General features: G+C 46.8%; 1 protein-coding gene and 1 pseudogene across 1 annotated transcript in view; one reads left to right on the top strand and one right to left on the bottom strand.

Annotated features, from left to right (window-relative positions):
* Positions 1 to 1,758: 1,758 nt before the first annotated feature.
* The window catches only part of PAPSS2 (3'-phosphoadenosine 5'-phosphosulfate synthase 2), a 71,339-nt gene continuing 55,219 nt past the window's right edge, over positions 1,759 to 17,878 (bottom strand). Inside the window, exons 8-12 of the mRNA XM_036264793.1 lie at positions 12,678 to 12,883; positions 5,784 to 5,919; positions 4,332 to 4,600; positions 3,093 to 3,322; positions 1,759 to 2,289 (exon numbers count right to left, since the gene is read on the bottom strand). Of these exons, the coding sequence (XP_036120686.1) occupies positions 2,148 to 2,289; positions 3,093 to 3,322; positions 4,332 to 4,600; positions 5,784 to 5,919; positions 12,678 to 12,883 (983 nt within the window). The 3' untranslated portion in view covers positions 1,759 to 2,147. The remainder of the gene's footprint in view (positions 2,290 to 3,092; positions 3,323 to 4,331; positions 4,601 to 5,783; positions 5,920 to 12,677; positions 12,884 to 17,878) is intronic.
* On the top strand, positions 6,743 to 6,859 carry LOC118632831 (annotated as a pseudogene).

Consider the following 17,878-nt stretch of genomic DNA (forward strand, 5'->3'; position numbering starts at 1 on the left):
CTGAAGGCCACTGGAGTACGGGTGGAAATGGATGTCCTTTCCACATACAAAAGCAGCAACTGTCGTGGTCAGTGGGGGTGCGGGGTATCGGGTGGGGAGTGGGAGCGGGGGCGGGGCAGCTGCTTCCCACCATGCTGGTAAAATTCCTGCAGGCACTTTGAGAAAAAGGGAGCACGTTAGAAAAAAAGAACAATTCCATTCAGATCCTCATGCAGTGAAGCCCTACGGGGAGGCCCCTGAGGAGCCCAGTCCCCTCTGAAAGGTGGCTCGGCGCCCGCGTCACGCACGCTGGGGCAGCGGGCAGCCTCCGAATGCTGGGCTGAGCTGCTGTTTCCAATTGCGCGAAGCCACAAAGCCCTCAGGCATGTGGTCACCCCACACTCCGTGTTGCAGGCAGAACAGACTCGGCTTTCATTCTGAGAAATTTATTAAAATAAGGACAAGCATCAGTTGGACATACAAATAGTCTTTTGCACCAGGTGGGACTAGAGCAGAAGAGCAGTTTTAAATATATTTAAAAATCACAAAAGTCATGAGTTAAGGCACTCCATCTTGTCTCGTGTTTTCAATAAATAGGCTGTTTTTTTAAAAAGGCAGTTGTGAGTACCTCTGATTAAATGAATATAGGCACTCTATTATTAAAGACAGTTACACTGTGCTGTGGCCATTGTATATTATTCTTAAAAGAACTTTCATTAGCTCAGATCAGCATTAAAAAAAAAAACATTTAAAAAAAATCACAGTTTTTTCTTTCCAGTTTAAGTCTCTTCCAGAGAGACCTATGTACAAAAGGTACTATTTCTTCATATATCCCTTAGCACAAGGAATTATGCATAAAGTACAAAAGATTGCCTCCCAAGAAGTAAAGCCATCAGAGAGGTTGGATGTCTCAGAACCAGCAATAAGTCTTTGGAAAAAGGTTTTGTTTATTTGTTTGTTTTTCACCAACTGCAATAAAATCAGCTGACTTAAAAAAAAAAAAACTTGGACTTTTCAGCCTCCAAGAAGTCTGGTTTGAAAGCCCTCTATTCAAGGAGCTTCGACAAGCAGTTGAGGGGAATCAGACCCGGCTCCTGCAGGGTATGGTGTAGACCGAGCACAGGCTGGGAGTTCCATGGCTGGGTGCGTGGTCAGTGCCACCAGTACTTCCTAACGATGCCAGTTTGGTGTGTGTGCTGCCATGCCCGGCAGTTCACCGAGCATGTGCTCTTGCTCCGTCTTAGTTTGGCTACCTGTCAGGATCAGGGTTGGACTGGATATTTTCTGCGGTCTTTTCCAGTTCTAGCAGCTCTCTAGTCTGATGGCGTAGATGGTTCGGTTATAGCTGCCGCTGCTGCTGCAGTCTAAAGGCATTGCCTCGTCCTAGGACACAATGACCCCAGCAAAGAGGAGACAAGTGAACTTTCCTCAGTAATGCCAGACTCAGCCCTAGGTGGAAATCTTTCATCAAAGCACTCTGCACTGTTTAATGCAAAGACCATTTCACTGGAGTTATGTTATTCACAGAAGTGCATTAAGACTTCTCTTATTAGGTAATATAACTTAAGTGGCAGAAGTGGGTTGCATAGATCGCTGAGAGTAAATTCACATTTTCACACATTTGATTTCTCCAGTCAGGTAATACTTGAGCATCTAAGAGACTGAGCAGTTGGGCTGTATACAGCGTGAGGAGAAATATTAGGAAGACCCTTGACGGGAGGCACACCTCATTCAGGGTGAGAAATTTATTTTTGGCAGTTGTATGGAGGAAGCTGCTCTTCTGATTTATTTTATTCTGGCATATGTCGTTGGGAGAGGGTAGGTTGGCAGAACTTAAGCTGGAAAATATGCTTTACTTTTTGGCAAGTAGACTAAACACATGGTCAAAGCTTTAAGAAATCTAGGACCTACCTGCTCAGATACAGTAGACAATACAATTAATTTCATTCTAAAGTGATAACAATATTGCCTTTAGCTGCTGAGATTTGGTTTTCAGTTTGACTTTTCTCTGTATATATTAAAGTTGACTTTAAATTTTAGACACAATGTTTACCTCATTATAAAACACTAAAATCAGTCATTGAGAAATGATCGGATTCAAAGCGTAGAATCACAAAAGTAGAAAAGGGAATCAAATAGCACTTGAGAAAGAAACGAACCGAAAGCATTCAGTTCTTCTTCTCCAGGGACCTGTAATAATCTGTCAGGACTTTCCATGCTTTGGGGGCCATGAAGCCGTCAGGGGGCGTTTCTCCTTCCTGGGCCAGCTTCCTCATGCGAGTTCCTGAGATGAAGTCAAACTCGTTGTGCCTGTCAGGGTAGGAACAAAGAACTCTGAGTAGGTAAATAGTATCATCCTTCAAGATTCCTGGAGTAGCACATGGGTCCTGAGACCAGGTTTTTTCCCTTCTGTAAAAGGTTGCGTCTTCTAAAATGGCAGTGAGCTATTTTAGTTCAGCTTCAGTTCAGTAAAGGAACTTGCAGAAGAAGGGGACATGATGGCAGCTATCCATTCAGTTTTTACTGTGTGTCTACTCTGGTCATGGCAGGTGGCTTTTGATGCTCTGCCTACTTCGGTGAGCTCTGAGCATGGTGAGTGCACCATGGTGCTCATGAAAATCTTTTTCTGGCCCAGTTGGTGTGGCTCAGTGGATTGAGCGTCGTCCCCTGGACTGAGAGGTCCCAGGTCGATTCCCAGTCAGGGCACATGCCTGGGTTGCGGGCTCGATCCCCGGTTGGGGGCGTGCAGGAGGCAGCCGATTGATGTTTCTCTCTCACATCGATATTTCTCTTTCTCTCTCTAAAAAGTCAATAAAAACGTTTTTTTAAAAATCTTTTTCTGCATTGACTTCCTTTTACTTAAAGTGCCAGGCACCCAGTGCATGCTCAAGGAATGTACGTTAAAAAAAAAATACTTATGGGCCATCTACTATATTCAAGGGGGTGTGCTGTAACTTTAGAGACCACCAAAATGTGCAAGACCAGGTCGAGGCCTGGGAGGACTCCCATTCCAGTTAGGAGCATGTGGAGGTGCCCTGGGGAGTGTTCCAAAGGGCTTCCACATTGCAGCTGTACAGATACTGATGAGCGAATTTTCCTCTGAAAAAACCTACCGTTGGGGATCATAGAAGTCCATCGCCTTTTTGGCTTTGTTATAGGCAGCCACTCGGAACGGAATGATCTCCACAGAGGTGAGGCCAGGGGCCATGCTCAGGACCTTGCCCCCGTGAGTGGGTTCATACAGGTCTTTCTTGGTCTCAGGGTGGGGCATTCCTGCAGGGTCGCGGCCCACAATGTAGAAATTAGCCCCCGCAATCATCCGGGACCTGCAGTGCCACTGGACCTAGGAAGCATCACAGCAGGGACATGTTGATCATCACTGGCCAATTCCCTGTTATACACCTTTCTTCTGCTTTAAAGGTAATTCAGTAATGTGGGTAAACTAATCATTGCAAGAAAGTCAGGAAGGGGTGTAAGACTCTTCACAGACTCCACATTCTTCATTGGCTTGGTTACATTGGGTGGGACAGGAGCTTTAAAGAGAAGAATCCTCCCTCGTAGAAACTGAGGTTATATTTCCTGTTCTCTCCAAACAGGAGACCGGGAAGACTCATCTTACAGAACTGTGAGAATTTTACTTTGCACTCTCTCTCTCTCCAGAATAAATCACTTTAAATGAAATTACGAACTCCAGTGTGTCTAATCTGACTGCCAAGAATGAGCTCATCATCTTTCATACGCAGACATTGGTCCAGCCCAGCACTGCAGTGGGATTTCAAAATGAACTGCCCTGTTTAAAGCTCAGATACAAATACAGAGGACGGAGAGGAGAGCCAGGAGGCCTGAAGCTTTGATCTGGTTGAAGAGACTTAACTTGTTACACTCAGTTGGGTTTCAGCTCATTGCACTTCCACAAACGTGGTTAAATCCAGTGCACCAGCGGCGCAGCGAGACCAAGGTCTCGGATAGGCTGGCGTGTGACGGAAGGCAGACACTAAGCATTACCGACATTCTCTCCACGAGCTCCCGGTGTAGCTCACAGAGCACGGACAGTCACTTACAGTAACTGGGACTTGGAAACAGACTGTTAGGTTACATACGACTTCCCTGTGGCCCACTCAAGTTGCGTGACCCCCTCATTTACACACCGACTCCCATATCCTCAAAAGCGGTCTGACTTGAGGTTTTTAGCACTTTTATAAGCACTACATGGAAGTTGGATAACGAAGAAAGACCAGACGATTTCAGAATCTGCTCATGACAGAGAAGGATCCAGAGACTCATCAGCTCCTCTAAGTCAAGACTGAGCCTGCGCTTCTGAGTCCCACGGCCCAACTCGGGGAGCTGCTCACCTCTGTGGGGCCAGCATATAACATGGGAGACGGGAAGATGGCAACGATGGTTGACTTGGGATCCAGGACCCCTTCCTCAAGCACTGCTGCGTGCTGCTTCATCCGCCACTCCAGGGGCACGTCGTCGTCCTTGGTCCAGCCACCCAGGGGGTGGAGCAGGAGGACCGGGTGCTTGTAGCCCCTCTCCAGGAGCTGGCAGCGGGTGTCCCGCATCAACAGAGCATGGCCGTTGTGCACAGGATTGCGCAACTGGAAAGCAAACACCGAGTCTGGGCAAGGAAAACAGAAAAGCCACGGTCAGAGAAATGCACCGCGTCACTGGTCGGCAGGAACAGAAAGGAAAGGCAGCCACATTGATTATTCAGTACGTTCACTTTATCCACTTGTTTTGATAATCGGCTGGAGAGTCCACCTGGGCCTTTAGGATGTTCCTCCAAAGGTACCAACCAATGTCAGACTGTTTAGGCAGGGACAGGACACAGAGGCAGGAAGCCCTTGAGCAGGGGTGGGGAACCCTTTTTTGGCCAAGGGCCATTTGGATATTTATAACATCATCTGCGGGCCATACAAAATGATCAGCTTAAAAATTAGCCTGCTGTATTTGGTCAGGCTCATTTGGTGAGGCGTGTGGTGTTAGCTGGTATTGGTTTTCACCGTCTCACGTGGCCCACGGGCTGGATGTTCCCCACTCCTGCCCTCGAGGGAGTGCCTGAGGCAGAAACGAAAACATGTGCTGGCAAACCAAGGCTCCAGGCTCCCTTCCCCAGGGCGACATTTCCTGGGGCCCCTGCAAGGGCTCGACAGTGAACGACGCGAAGTATATTTCTTCTCTTTAAGGAAATCTTCAAAACTATACTTAGTGATGGAGACCTGAGAGCCTTAATTTTTCTTTCTGGTTATGAAATAATATATAACCCTTATGAAAAACTTGGAAAATACAGAAAAGTCCAAAGTAGAATATAAAAATCGCCCATAATCTTATCATTCCTCTTTCTCTTTTTCAAAATATGTGACGTGAAAAACTTCCCCTCCCCTCGGTCTGACTTGCCCCCCAAAAGGCAGCCCCGGCTCGCCCCCGAAAGGCAGCACCGTCGGTGGGCAGCCTGGCGCAGTGTCCAGAGACAGCTGCTTCCAGACACAGAAACGGCTTCGGGTTTGAGAAACAATGATTAAATTTTCTTTTGTTTTCCCCAATTATGGCCTATGGTTCTGCAAGTTGTTTTTTCACATAATAAATACACTTTGGGTATCTCTCTGTGTCGGTGCACATTTTTGACGGCTGGATACTATTCCAGTGTGTGGATGTCGTTCCACTTTCTAAACTGCTTCTGTATCGGTAGACACATCAGTAGATGTCTCCAGCTTTCGAAAACTATAGACATGCTGTTCCCCCATTCTGCAGCCAGGGGGTGGTAAGGAGCAGTGACCCAGGCATCGGGCCAGCCTACATACCAGCCTCCATTTCTTCACATTTCTGTTTGAGCTCCAGCGGGGTCAGGCGGTACTGGTCCAGCCCATCATTCCACTTGATTCTCTCCAGCACCTGAAGGTCTCCACCCACCAGCCAATCCCCACTTTCCATCACCATCTAGAAGGACGATTGTTAGAGTTAGTCATTACTATTGATTTCTATTTATCTGAAAAATGTTCTCCTTCTGGACAAGCTTGGGTCCCCGCTGAAGAACTGCCCTGGGCGCTTCAGCATCCCTAGCATGGCACTTAGCAGACTTTTTAGTCTCTTGACCCCTTTATACCCTTAAACATTGTTGAGAATCCCCAAAGAGCTGTTGTTGATGCAGATTATATCTATCATTATATATTTTTTCTTTATTGATTGTTAGAGCGAGAAGAAGGAAGAGGGAGAAAGAGAGATAGAAACATTGATGAGAAGGAGCACTGATTAAACTGCCTCCTGCATGCCCCCCACTGGGTATCGGGCCCACAACCTGGGCGTGTACCCTGACCGAGAATCGAACTGACAACTTCTTAGTGCATGGGTCGATGCTCAACCACTGAGCCACACTGGCCAGGCTCTATCATTTTTCATGTTAGAAATTAAAACTGAGAAACAAAGTCGACAGACCCATAGGGCCATCATGACATGGGACAAGGCCAAGCACAGAAGGAGAGGGACAGGTTGGCTGCAGGCCCAGAGGGGACTCTCCACACTCCCCTATTCCGGTGCGGAACCCAGGGGCCTGAGTCTGAGCCTGGCCCTCCAGGTTGTTATCACAGCATAGTTGTCAAAGTGGGAAGATAGAAAATAACTTTACTGAAGTTCATTAGTTGGATATGTACCTTTTAAAGATGGTATGTGGGCTTCCGTTTGTGTTTCTACTGTGGGATCCCCAAGTGTGAGGTGTGAGACTGGTGTGAGGAAGGGTCAAAGTAATGAGAGAGGAAACCGTGCGGTGTGGGATGCAGGAGGGAGGGTCAGCCTCCCCCCTGCAGGGCGGAAGAGGCCTCGGGCGGGCAACACGCGTGGTTAAGGCATTGCCACCTCCTCTGGCATCTGACCATGGTTTTTACGTCATACACCATGAACTTACACAATGTTACATGTTGATTATATCTCAATAAACACACAAAAAAATATATGACAACTTTGGTTTTTTCTGTAAACTTAAGTGTGTGGCATGCAGTACAATGACAACTTAGGGCAAGTGTTCATCCTCAAGCCTTGAGACAAACAGAAATCTTCCTCCGTCAAATAATGGTCTCACAACGCTTCCTCTGAGCAAATTCCATAACTGCCTTTGGCACTGCTCAAGGTCACCGTGGCCGTCTGGAATGTCGGCAGAGGAGAGGGAGGCAAGAGAGGGGAGAGAGCTGATTGATTCCGAATGCCTGGTCAGAAGACACGAAGGTGGCGGCGCGCCCTGGCTCACATTCCCTGTCTCGGCCAGAACCTGGGGTGACATGCATTCCACAGGGGTTCGGGGAACGGGATTAGAACAGAGCCATGGTTCTCAACTGTGGGTGATCATGCCTTTGCTGATGACATTGGACAATATCTGAAGATAGTATTGATTTTCACGACTGGGGTGGGGAGGGTGTGCTATTAGCATCTAGTGCGTAGAGGCCAGGGGTGCTACTCAATCTACATTGCACAGGACAGCCCACAACAAATAATACCCAGCCCAAATGTCCGTAGTGTTGTGGCTGAGCCCCGGGTAGAGGATGACTGCGCAAGGGATGTGGTTATGTTTTTATGGCCACTAAACTCTGCGCGCAGGAAAATCACTTAAGAATATTTTTTTATACCTATACATTTCCTTTCTCCTCTTTGCTTAAGTTAGACTACAGATAAACTTTTGAAAGATTGAAGACCCCCCAAATCCCTGGGAGTGTAGTACCTCATTCTGGACACTAGGGGTCCACCCTATACTGGTTCTATCCATAAGGTGACATTGCACCAATTTCGTTCACAACCTAGCCTAAAACGTGCCTGTCTGAGGAGCAATGCTGAAACTATGTTTTTGGTTTTACTGGGATAGAGAGGGTGATCCAATGGTCCCCAAAACTGTGGCTCTGCCTCATTTCCTAGAAGTCCCCACCTCCTGCCAAAGACAGGTGAGGAGACACAGATCCAGAGAGTGTGCAGACCTGCACACACAGAGAGAGATAAAGAACAGGCTTTAGCCCTGGCCGGTTTGGCTCAGCGGTTAGAGCGTCGGCCCTCAGAATAAAGAGTCCCGGGTTCGATTCTGGCCAGGGGCACGCGCCTTGGTTGCAGTTCCTCCCCGGGCCTGGTTGGGGTCGTGCGGGAAGCAAACAATAAATATGTCTCTCTCACATCGATGTTCTCTCTCTCTCTCCTTCTGCTCCCTCTGAAGACAAATGGAAAAATATCCTTGGGTGAGGAATGAAAAAAATAAAAAAGAAGAAGAAGAACAGGCTTTAAGGGAGGCTGGTGAAGTCGTGCCGGGGAACGGGTTCAGAATCGCAGACAACAGGGACCCAAAAAGGAGGGAGGATGTCCTCAAACTCAAGGATGGAGACAATGAAATGGTGAACCGGCTCAGAGGGCAAGGCGAGGAAACTCCCAGAAACAACCCGGAGAGGAGGAGGGAATGTGCGAGTCAGAAGGAGGGGGCAGCGGAGGACAGGAAGGTGCAGAGGTCGGAAGGAAAGCGAGAGGAGAGAAAGAGCAGAGGGAAGGGAAGTCGGGGGCTCAGGAAAATAAGGTCGCGATGAAAGGGTTCAGAGAACAGAAGTGAGCAACAAACACGAACATGTGATACAAATATGTGTTCACGTCTGTGCTCTCTCCCATGGTCACGGGATTCTGGAGCTGTAAGGAACCTGTGAATCATGGGACTGTCCTCCTTCCCAGACCAGAGGCAGTGTGACAGAGGGAAGTGGCAGATTTCACGTGCTAGGACCCAAATCTTGGACTCCTCAAAGCAGGCTCTCTCCCCACGGCCCCTCATCCGCGGTCTCTGCTGCTACCTCAGCAGCGCCTTCAGAGGCGTGTTCGTTCATCCTCCATCCAGCCAGCACTTCCTGTGTGCCAGGCCCCATGCTCGCTGCCAGGGATTTGATGGTGAACCAGACAGACCAAGATGTGGTCCTTGCTCTCAGGGTTTGGCAGTCTGAGTGGACTGACAGAAGAGTGACTGGGTAACAGTACCGAGGGCCAGGTGTGGACAGGACAAGGGCAAAGTTCCCTGGGAAGGCAAAGAAGAGGCACCCCGTCAGGCCCATAGGTCGTGGGAAAGGAGTAGCAAATGAGGTGAGGAGGCAGGGTGAAGGGACAGTGTCCTAGGTGGAGGGACTGTAGCATGCGCAGAAGTCTGAGAGAGGAGGCAGAGTGGTGCGGATGCCTGGAGGAGAGAATATGTTGAGAGGTGGTGGCGAGAGATGTATGAAGTCATATCTTGACAAAGAATTCCCAAATCAAGCTTGAATAGCTCACTCTAGCCAAGGAATGGAAAAAAGATCAGAACCAGAGAAGTAAGGCAAGAGACAGGAAATGAAGTGTCCTGGCACAAGCTAGGCGAGGTGGACAAGTTCATGTAACACAAGAGGCAGAAACATCCTGTTTCGTGACGGAATGAACAAGAGAGAAGACAGGAGTAAGACCGACATCTAGGTCTGGGACCTGGATGGTGGATGGTGGAGCTGCTCACTGCGCTAGGGGATACAGGAAAGGGACCAGGTTTGGGGAGAGGTTGCACACGGTGAGTGTGAGGTGCTTCCAGGGTATATCCAGGCGGAGTCACACAGGACAGAGCTCTGGATAATTATCTAATGCAGTGGTTCTCGGCCTTCATCATACATTAGAACCACAGGGAACTTGAACCCCCGACACTCAGAACAGATCTCAAGGCAACTAAAATCTTTGAGGGTAGGACCCATCATGGGTGATTTTTAAAGCTTCCAGGTGATTCTGTTGATCCAACTGACCACCTTGTCTTCACTGCAAAGTTAAAGGGACGTCGTACTTTGATCTCATGGTTTCTACATCTGTAAAATAGGAGTAATGATTTTTAGTGACAAGAGCCTTGCAAGAAATAACTACTGTTTGGAAAACCTTTAGGTGGCACGGATGAAAGGCAAGAGGGCTCCTCCTCACGATTCCACCCGAGACCACGCCACGTGGTTCCAGGGCACTGACTCGAGAGACCGGGCTGGGACGACGTGAATGGAAGGTCAAGCTGACTTCAGTGAGGGTTAACGAACAGGGACAGACCATTTCCATGCAGATAGAGTCCCCCGGCCACACGGAAAGACAAGAAGGCCTACGATTACTTTAGGAAGAAATTACTTTTGGAAGGTTTGGGGTTTTTGTTGTTGTTGTTTTAAAACATGTTTAAGTATTACGGCGAATTTCAAGGTGCTAAAAAAATACAGTGCAAAAAGTTTCTTTCTCAAGAAAACCCATGTTGTGTGTGTCTGGTAAACACACCGTCAGCACTCCAAGTGTAGTGTATGCTGGGTGCGTGCCTTTCTCTCTCTGGTTACCCGTGGCCCATTTCTCACCATTAGCTGGCTCACTGGGAATGCTCACAGTCTCTCTGATAACCTAATGGTAGAGCCACTGACTGTTCTCAAGGCCCCAGTCCCATCACCGCTCCCTCTAAGACATTCTGAACGCCAGCTGCCAACACACGTTGCCAGACAAGATGAGAAGAAATAATTGCTTAGGAGCTTCCTTAGGTTTTGTTTGTTTGTTTGGTGTGTGTGTGTGTTTTGCTTTTAGTCCAAATCACGTGAATGTGACGTCAGGCCCACAGAGTGGGGATGTCTGAGTTGGCAGGATGACAGGCACTGAGTGAGGACGAGATCACAAACCTATCTGATTACTATCGGGAAAGGAAAGACACAGGTATAATTAAGGCCCAGAACACAATTCCTCAAACAGCTCTCAGTCGTCTAGCAATTTCCAGGCCAGTCTGCCAGCCTCTGGGAGAGAAACTGCTCGATGGCTCTGAGCTGCGTGTGTGTCACGATCAAAGATGCTCGCCCGGCCAGCGTGGCGCAGTTGAATGTCGTCCTGTGCACCAAAAGGTCGCCGGTTCGATTCCCAGTCAGAGCACATGTCCCGGCTGGGGGTTCCGTCCTCAGTCGGGATGATACGGGAGGCAACCGACTAATGTTTCTCTCTCATCGGTTTCCCTCTCTCCCCCTCTCCCTTCCTCTCTCTCTAAAAATCAGTAAGACATTTTTAAAAAAAGAATAAAAGTCAATACTACTTTTAAGAAAAGATTAAAGAGCCCTGGCCGGTTTGGTTCAGCGGTCGGCCTGCGGTACAGAGAGACCCGGGTTCGGCTCCCGCTAAGGGCATGTACCTCGGTTGCAGTTTGTCCCCGGCCCTGGTTGGTCGTGCGGGTGGCAGCCACTCGATGTGTTCCTTCACGTCGATGTTTCTCTCTCTCTCTCTTCCTCTCTCTCCCTCCCGCTCTATCTGAACAAAAAAATGGAAAATGTCCTCGGGTGAGGATAAAAAAAAAAAAAAAAAAGAAAAGATTAAAGATACTTATCTGGAGGTGGAGAGTTGGGTCCCACAAATGAAAAGCTGCCTTGTGGCCAAGGGGCCTCTGGTATCAGAGGGGCCGCCAGCAGCTTTGAAACGGCCCTTCCTATCTTGCAACATTTCACAACCGGAGAAAAACCAAAAACCAAAACTGAGCCCAACAGATTCGAACAGGTTTATTTAAATGCCCGTTTTGCAGGCTCTCGGGCTGAAAGAGACCTTGGAGTTATTTTGAGTCAGGACCCCTCCTCTTACAAATGAAGAAACTGAGGCCCAGAGAGAAGGTGTGCTTTTTAGAGTCTCCTGGGCCTCAAACTGTTCTCTATTCCTGTGACCTTTCTGAAAATTAGTTTCCCCTGCTCGGGAATTTGACAAGTCAACTGAGCAGTATATGTCTTTTAAAATTGCAAACTGAATGCTTTCAACCTGGGTGAGGAATGGTGTTAGCATTCACGTTCACGAAGTTTTCTTTATGGGAAATAAACCACCTCCAGCAATTCCACAGTGCCCTCCGCTCCCACCCCATCAAACGGTTAGAAATTGGGAGGGAATCTGAAGGGGTTTAGTCTGTTTTGCCTTTAGGCAGGCTAGACTGGAAATGATCCTAGTCAAATGAACACGTTTTTAATCGAAAAAATACCCACTGGTGAAAATATGGTATCTTCCCTCTGGAAACTCTGCCAATACCTGCACTGATTTGTGTTTACTGAAAGGATGTCACCGATCCCCGCCCTGGCCACAGAACACGAACGCGGAGTCTTGCCAGTGGTTGGTCGGACCCACTGTGGATGAAGAAACTGACTCCCTTGTGAATTTTCGGGATGGCCACGGCTTTGTGCATAGCTACAAATGGCGCTAGACTAAATTATCCACCCGGCCCAGTTGTTTCCCACTTAGCGGAGAGACCCAGACACAGGTGCCAAAGTCACAAGAGATCATTTAGACCAACCTTCCAAATAAAGACATTTCTGAAAAGATCTCCAAGGCAAAGCCTGCAAAACCTCCCTTGGAAATGCATTCTCCTATCGAACCCCCGTTTTTCTGAGCCCTTCGTGAAGGACTTAGAAATATATATATATTTTAATCCTCACCCGAGGACATTTTTCCCTTTTTTGTTCAGATAGAGTGGGGAGGGAGAGAGAGAGAAAGAAACATCAACGTGAAAGGGACACATCGAAGGTTGTCACCTGCACGACCCAAACCGCAACCGAGGTACGTGCCCCCAGCGGGAACCGAACCTGGGTCTCTCTGGACTGCAGGCCGACGCTCTAACCGCTGAGCCAAACCGGCCAGGGCAGGACTTAGAAATATTTTTGTCCTAAGTTGAAAGAGCTCAAGAACCCCTTTCCGAGGGTTTGGCAACTTACTTTGATATGGGGATGTTTCGCACACGTCGTCCCCCACACGCGGGAGCAACGCTCCTCTTTTCTATGTTCGTAGAATTCGGGGTCCTGTAAGATAGCCACCCTCCGTCCACCGTATGTCAGGACAAACTCGCTGCACCCTGCCAGCCGCGTCTTGTCGTCCGCGGAGACGGGCAGCACGATGGGGATGCTCAGGTTGATCACTCCATCTGCAGAAAGAGCACGTGGTGCGTGAACACGGACGCGAAGTGTGCCGCCCTTGAGGATGACTGAGGCGCACAGAGGCCCTTCCAAACACTTACTGAATAGGCGCCAAGACCTAAGCCAACGTGGCTGTGTTAGCTGCACCAGTTTCTCTAGAGTCTACGCTCACAAGTCCTTGAGGGGCTTCTCAACGCAGGAGAGGGGCATTTGTGAAACGTGGGCTGAGTTTCAGACCGCGGGGTTCGCTGCAGTAAACTGGAGGATCAGGAGGGAACGTCTCCCTCCTGGGTTCCCTTTTCGAAGCTGGGTCCTGATCTTAACACACTGGGAAGATTACAGTCTTTAAAACCCCAATTAAACACAATAAATATTGTCGAAACAAAAACCTCTAATCTCTCTTGGAAATGAACATTGTAGGAACGTTGGCAAGTCTCTCACTATCTGTTTATACTCTAACTGCACTGCTAACACACTGAATTGGAAAAGAAAAAAACAATCAGACAATTAATATTAACCAACAGAACCCCAAATAAGCAGTCTTCTTGGTGTTGTTTGTTTACTGTGGACCAGGCACAGCATCACCTTTAAATATGTTTGAGAAGATTTACCTGGGAATCATAAGTCTTGCTAGCTCAACCACAATAGAGACTCATCAGTCAAAAAACAGGTAGGCATGAAAACCACATAAAGTTTATTTACTAAAGCTCCAGAACTTTCTTTGGAGAGTGAGCACCTTTCACCTTTACTTTAAAAGCTATTTAAGTAAACTGGGTGTTCCGGCTTCTTAGCTTACTAACAACACAGCAAACTGCAAGGTGTGGTGTCCAGAAAGTTTACATTTTCAGCTCCAAGAAATGTCATATGATAGCTTGTCCATAAAGGAAGAGACAGGAAAACGACTTAGTGACAGAGATGGAAATGGTGACGGTTCATTTTGTGTCACCTTGGCTCGGCCAGAGGACCCAGATAGTTGTCAAACAGCATTCTAAATTTCAAACATTTCTCTAAAGGTATTTTTACATGAGATTAACATTTAAGTAAGCAGACTCTGAATAAGGCAGATTACCCTCCAGAATGTGGTGGGCCTCGTCCAATCAACCGAAGGCTTTACTAGAAAAAGTCTGACCTCCTAGGAAGAGGAGGAGATTCTGCCAGCCTACTTACTGCCTTTTTTAAAAATGGAATTTACTGTGGTGACATTGGTTAATAAAATTATACAGGTTTCAGGTGTACTGTTCTACAAAACAAACAGACTGCCTCTGGACTTGAACGGTAACTTCCTGCATCTACGCCTGCCAGCCTACCCCGCAGATTCTAGACTTGCCAAGCCTCCACTATTGTCTGAATCGAGTCCTTAAACCAGTGGTTTTCAACCTGTGTGTCGCGACCCCTTTGGGGGTCGAACGACCCTTTCACAGGGGTCGCCTAAGACCATCGGAAAACACATATTTCCGATGGTCTTAGGAACTGAGACACCGCTCCTCTATCCGTCTCCAGGCGAGTCCGCCCACGTGCAGATACGCCCACATACGACATGAGGAACTGTATTAAAAGGTCTGGTGCCCTGGCCAGTTTGGCTCAGCAGTTAGAGTGTCAGCCTGTGGACCAGAGTCCTGGGTTCAGTTCCTGCTAAGGGCATGTACCTCAGTTGCAGTTTGTTCCCGCCCCGGTTGGGGTCGTGTGGGTGGCAGCCAGTCGCTGTGTCTCTCTCACGTTGATGTTTCTCTCTTCCCCCCTCTCTCCCTCCCGCTCTATCTGAAGATAAATGCAAAAAACAAATGTCCTCTAGTGAGGATAAATAAATAAATAAATAAACAAATAAATAAATAAATAAATAAAGGGTCGTGGCATTAGGAAGGTTGAAAACCACAGCAAACTCTCTCACTCTCTCTTCTGCTTCTCTGGGAAAAAAAGAATTAATACAGAAACGAAAAACACAGAGTCATGGGTGGGGATTCTTTAATGTGAGGCCAACAATCCTACTGGTCTCCTGATCCTCAGGGCACCGTTACATTAGAGTCAACTTAATAACTGGCATAACTAATGACGATGCAGTCATTTTTAAAGTTTCCTTATGTTTAACACATTCTTTTATTTTTATTTTTTATTGATTTTTCTTTTCTTTTTTAAGAGCAAGGAAAGGAGAGGGAGAGAGAGAAACATCCACTGCCTGCCTCCTGCATGCCCCCTACTGGGCATCGAGCCTGCAACCCGGGCATGTGCCCTGACCAGGAATCAAGCCGATGACCTCCTGGTGCACAGGACGCCAACTGAGCCACACTGGATGGGCAGTTGTTCGTTTTCTTAGAAAGATATTTTTTCAATGTTTCTAGATAAAATGGTTAAAAGGTATAGTTGTCTTTCACTTTGGGGCTTATAAGGATATAGTCTGGCTCCCTGGAAACATCTGTTTCAATGAAGCCAGATAATTAATGTAAAAGAAATCACACAACTGTTTCTCTCCCTTTGTAATGGTGCCCTAATATTCTAAGGATGTGTCAGTCTCTCGGTCGAACATACAGGTAAGAATAGGAGGCACTAAAGGATGTTAGGGAGGTTTCTGGGGAGTTCTGAGGTTCAAGACTCAGAAGAAAATGAAAGGGAAGGAAATAAAGAAAACACTAAACTCCACGGAAAACAAACACAGTTACTTATGGATTTGAGGACATGTACCACAGATCAATAAAGTCTTTTAAACCTAATTTTTAAAATTCAACGTTTAGAATGCCTCCGAAAGAGTTCAAGATCTGAGATCCGACTTCTGTTTTTTTGAAGGCAAAACACTCTGTAGTAGCTATGAAACCCAATCTTCAGGCATCTCACTTTGCACCCATAAAATTCTCTCCAGAAGTTACTAGGATGTAAAGAATGTCACAGGATATAGACAGCAACTGCCAGCAATAAAGAAGCCCTATCATAAAATCCTGTACCCTGCTCTGTGAACCTTTACAGACCAAAAGGAAGATACTGTGCACAGAAAGGAATGGATTTTGTCGTTCAAATGACTCCTCTGTTTCAAAGTTCACAGGCGATAGGGGCAGCCTAGCGCCGCGCAGAGAACACTGAACTCGGGCCTTCTCCCTTGACTACCTGTCATTCACCTTCTCTGTGCTCAGTTTCCTCACTTGAGAACTGGGCGAGTAAATATTATCTATTTCTCTGGGTTGCTAGGAGGAGGCACATTGTAAAGCCCTGTATGTGGAGGTTTATGGTGAAAGATCATTAAACCCATTGCATAGTCTAATTGAACAAAAAGAGAGAGGTTAACGATAACACCTTCAAGGATCCCGATGATCTAGTTAGAAATCATGCTACCTGTGGATTGTGGATTACGGATCACACTGCTTATAAAGAGTGACTTGACCAAAATAAAGCAAAGCAAAATGCAAAGCAAAAGATGGGCAGGATGCTGGAGGAAGCCCAGCTCTGCCTGCAACACGCTTACAGGGGTGTCTTCCCTCAATCAGTCTGGGTTGAAATCCAAGGAATACTCCACTTTCTTGATGCAATCGCCTCCTTTGGTCCACTAGGGTCCTGCCCAGTGCAGCCTCTGATCCGCCTTTACCTTGGCCTTTAGTGACCATCCAAACTGAGGAATCGGCACTCCCCGACAAGAGTGTCAAGGTGAGAGAGCTCATCTTCGGGATGTTATGGAAAGAAGTTCTGCTGAGTGATAATGCCAACTGATCTCACACACCTGCAGCCACAGCGCCACACAGGTGTAAGCAGCTTTCCTGTGGTCTCCCTATTATTACTTCTATCTACTTTTCTAAAACAAAAACTCATCCAACAGCTTAACGCTGTGCTGAAACATCGTCCATAGCTTTAAACGTGGACTTGGGCTTTCAGCCTTTTTCCGTCTTGTGCTTGAAGCTCAGGCTCTGGTTATTTAATTGCAGTATGTCTCACTTTAGGAAAGAGTATTGTGGTTGTTTAGCCATGGTTAGTCCAACACAGAACTTCATGCTTAATTGAATAATTTTGCTTTTGCTTTAAATAATTTTCTGTTTGATTTATCGATCTGAGAGAGAGAGGAAGGGATTGGGAGAGAGAGAGATAGAAACATCGATGAGAGAGAACATTGATTGACCACCTCCTGCATGCTCCTCACTGGGGATCGGGCCCACAACCTAGGCATATGCCCTGACTGGGAATCCAACCAGCAACCTCTTGGTGCATGGGTCAACGCTCAACCACTGAGCCACAACTGGCCGGGCTAAATAATTTTCAAGCCTTTGCTTTAACTTTGTAGATCTGCTTACCAATTGTTTGGGGCTGGTTCTGGGAAAAAAATCCAAATTACTTTTTATTGCTTACCTAGGCTTTTAAAAGAAAGAAAAAATTATGAAAACAATACCAGAGATAAATGATATCTTCAGAATTTTACCTTTTCATTCTGGTACAGCACAGAATTTTACAGTCACAGCAAGTGCGTGTTTGTTCCCAGTTCTGTAACTGCCGATCATCGTGGCTTGCCATTCAATTCATGCATAATCACACATCACAGACAAACGAAGTACGAGTTCACAGTCCCACCAGGTGCGCCCACTTTAAATTGCATCTAAAGCTGATTTATCCTTCAGCAATTAAAGATGTTTTATAAATGCAATGGAAAACATTTCCAGATTTGTGAAACTAAATGAGGATCAACATTCAGGAGAAGTAACTAGAAGAAGAGCATCAACTTTTAAAATCTCAGGAACAAAATGTGCAACAATTTAGAAACGAGTTTACTCTTGTCAGCCAACACAACTTTATAAACAACAGCTGCATCTGATCCAGAACTCTCCTGTTATTTGGACTCTGGTCAACAGAAGAATGTAGCATTATTCTATTTTAACTGGTTGGATCATGAACTGTTAGCAATTCCAACTAGTTCATTTGAATTGTTTTTCAGTTAGGTTCTCAACAATTTCCAATCAATAAAATACATCTACATATAATAATTTAACTACTTGGAAACTTAAAGAACATACCAGAAAGGACCATGCCTAGAAAAA

The sequence above is a fragment of the Molossus molossus genome, unplaced genomic scaffold (genome assembly GCF_014108415.1).
Source record: "Molossus molossus isolate mMolMol1 unplaced genomic scaffold, mMolMol1.p scaffold_m16_p_17, whole genome shotgun sequence".
In the NCBI taxonomy this organism is placed as follows: Eukaryota; Metazoa; Chordata; class Mammalia; order Chiroptera; family Molossidae; genus Molossus; species Molossus molossus.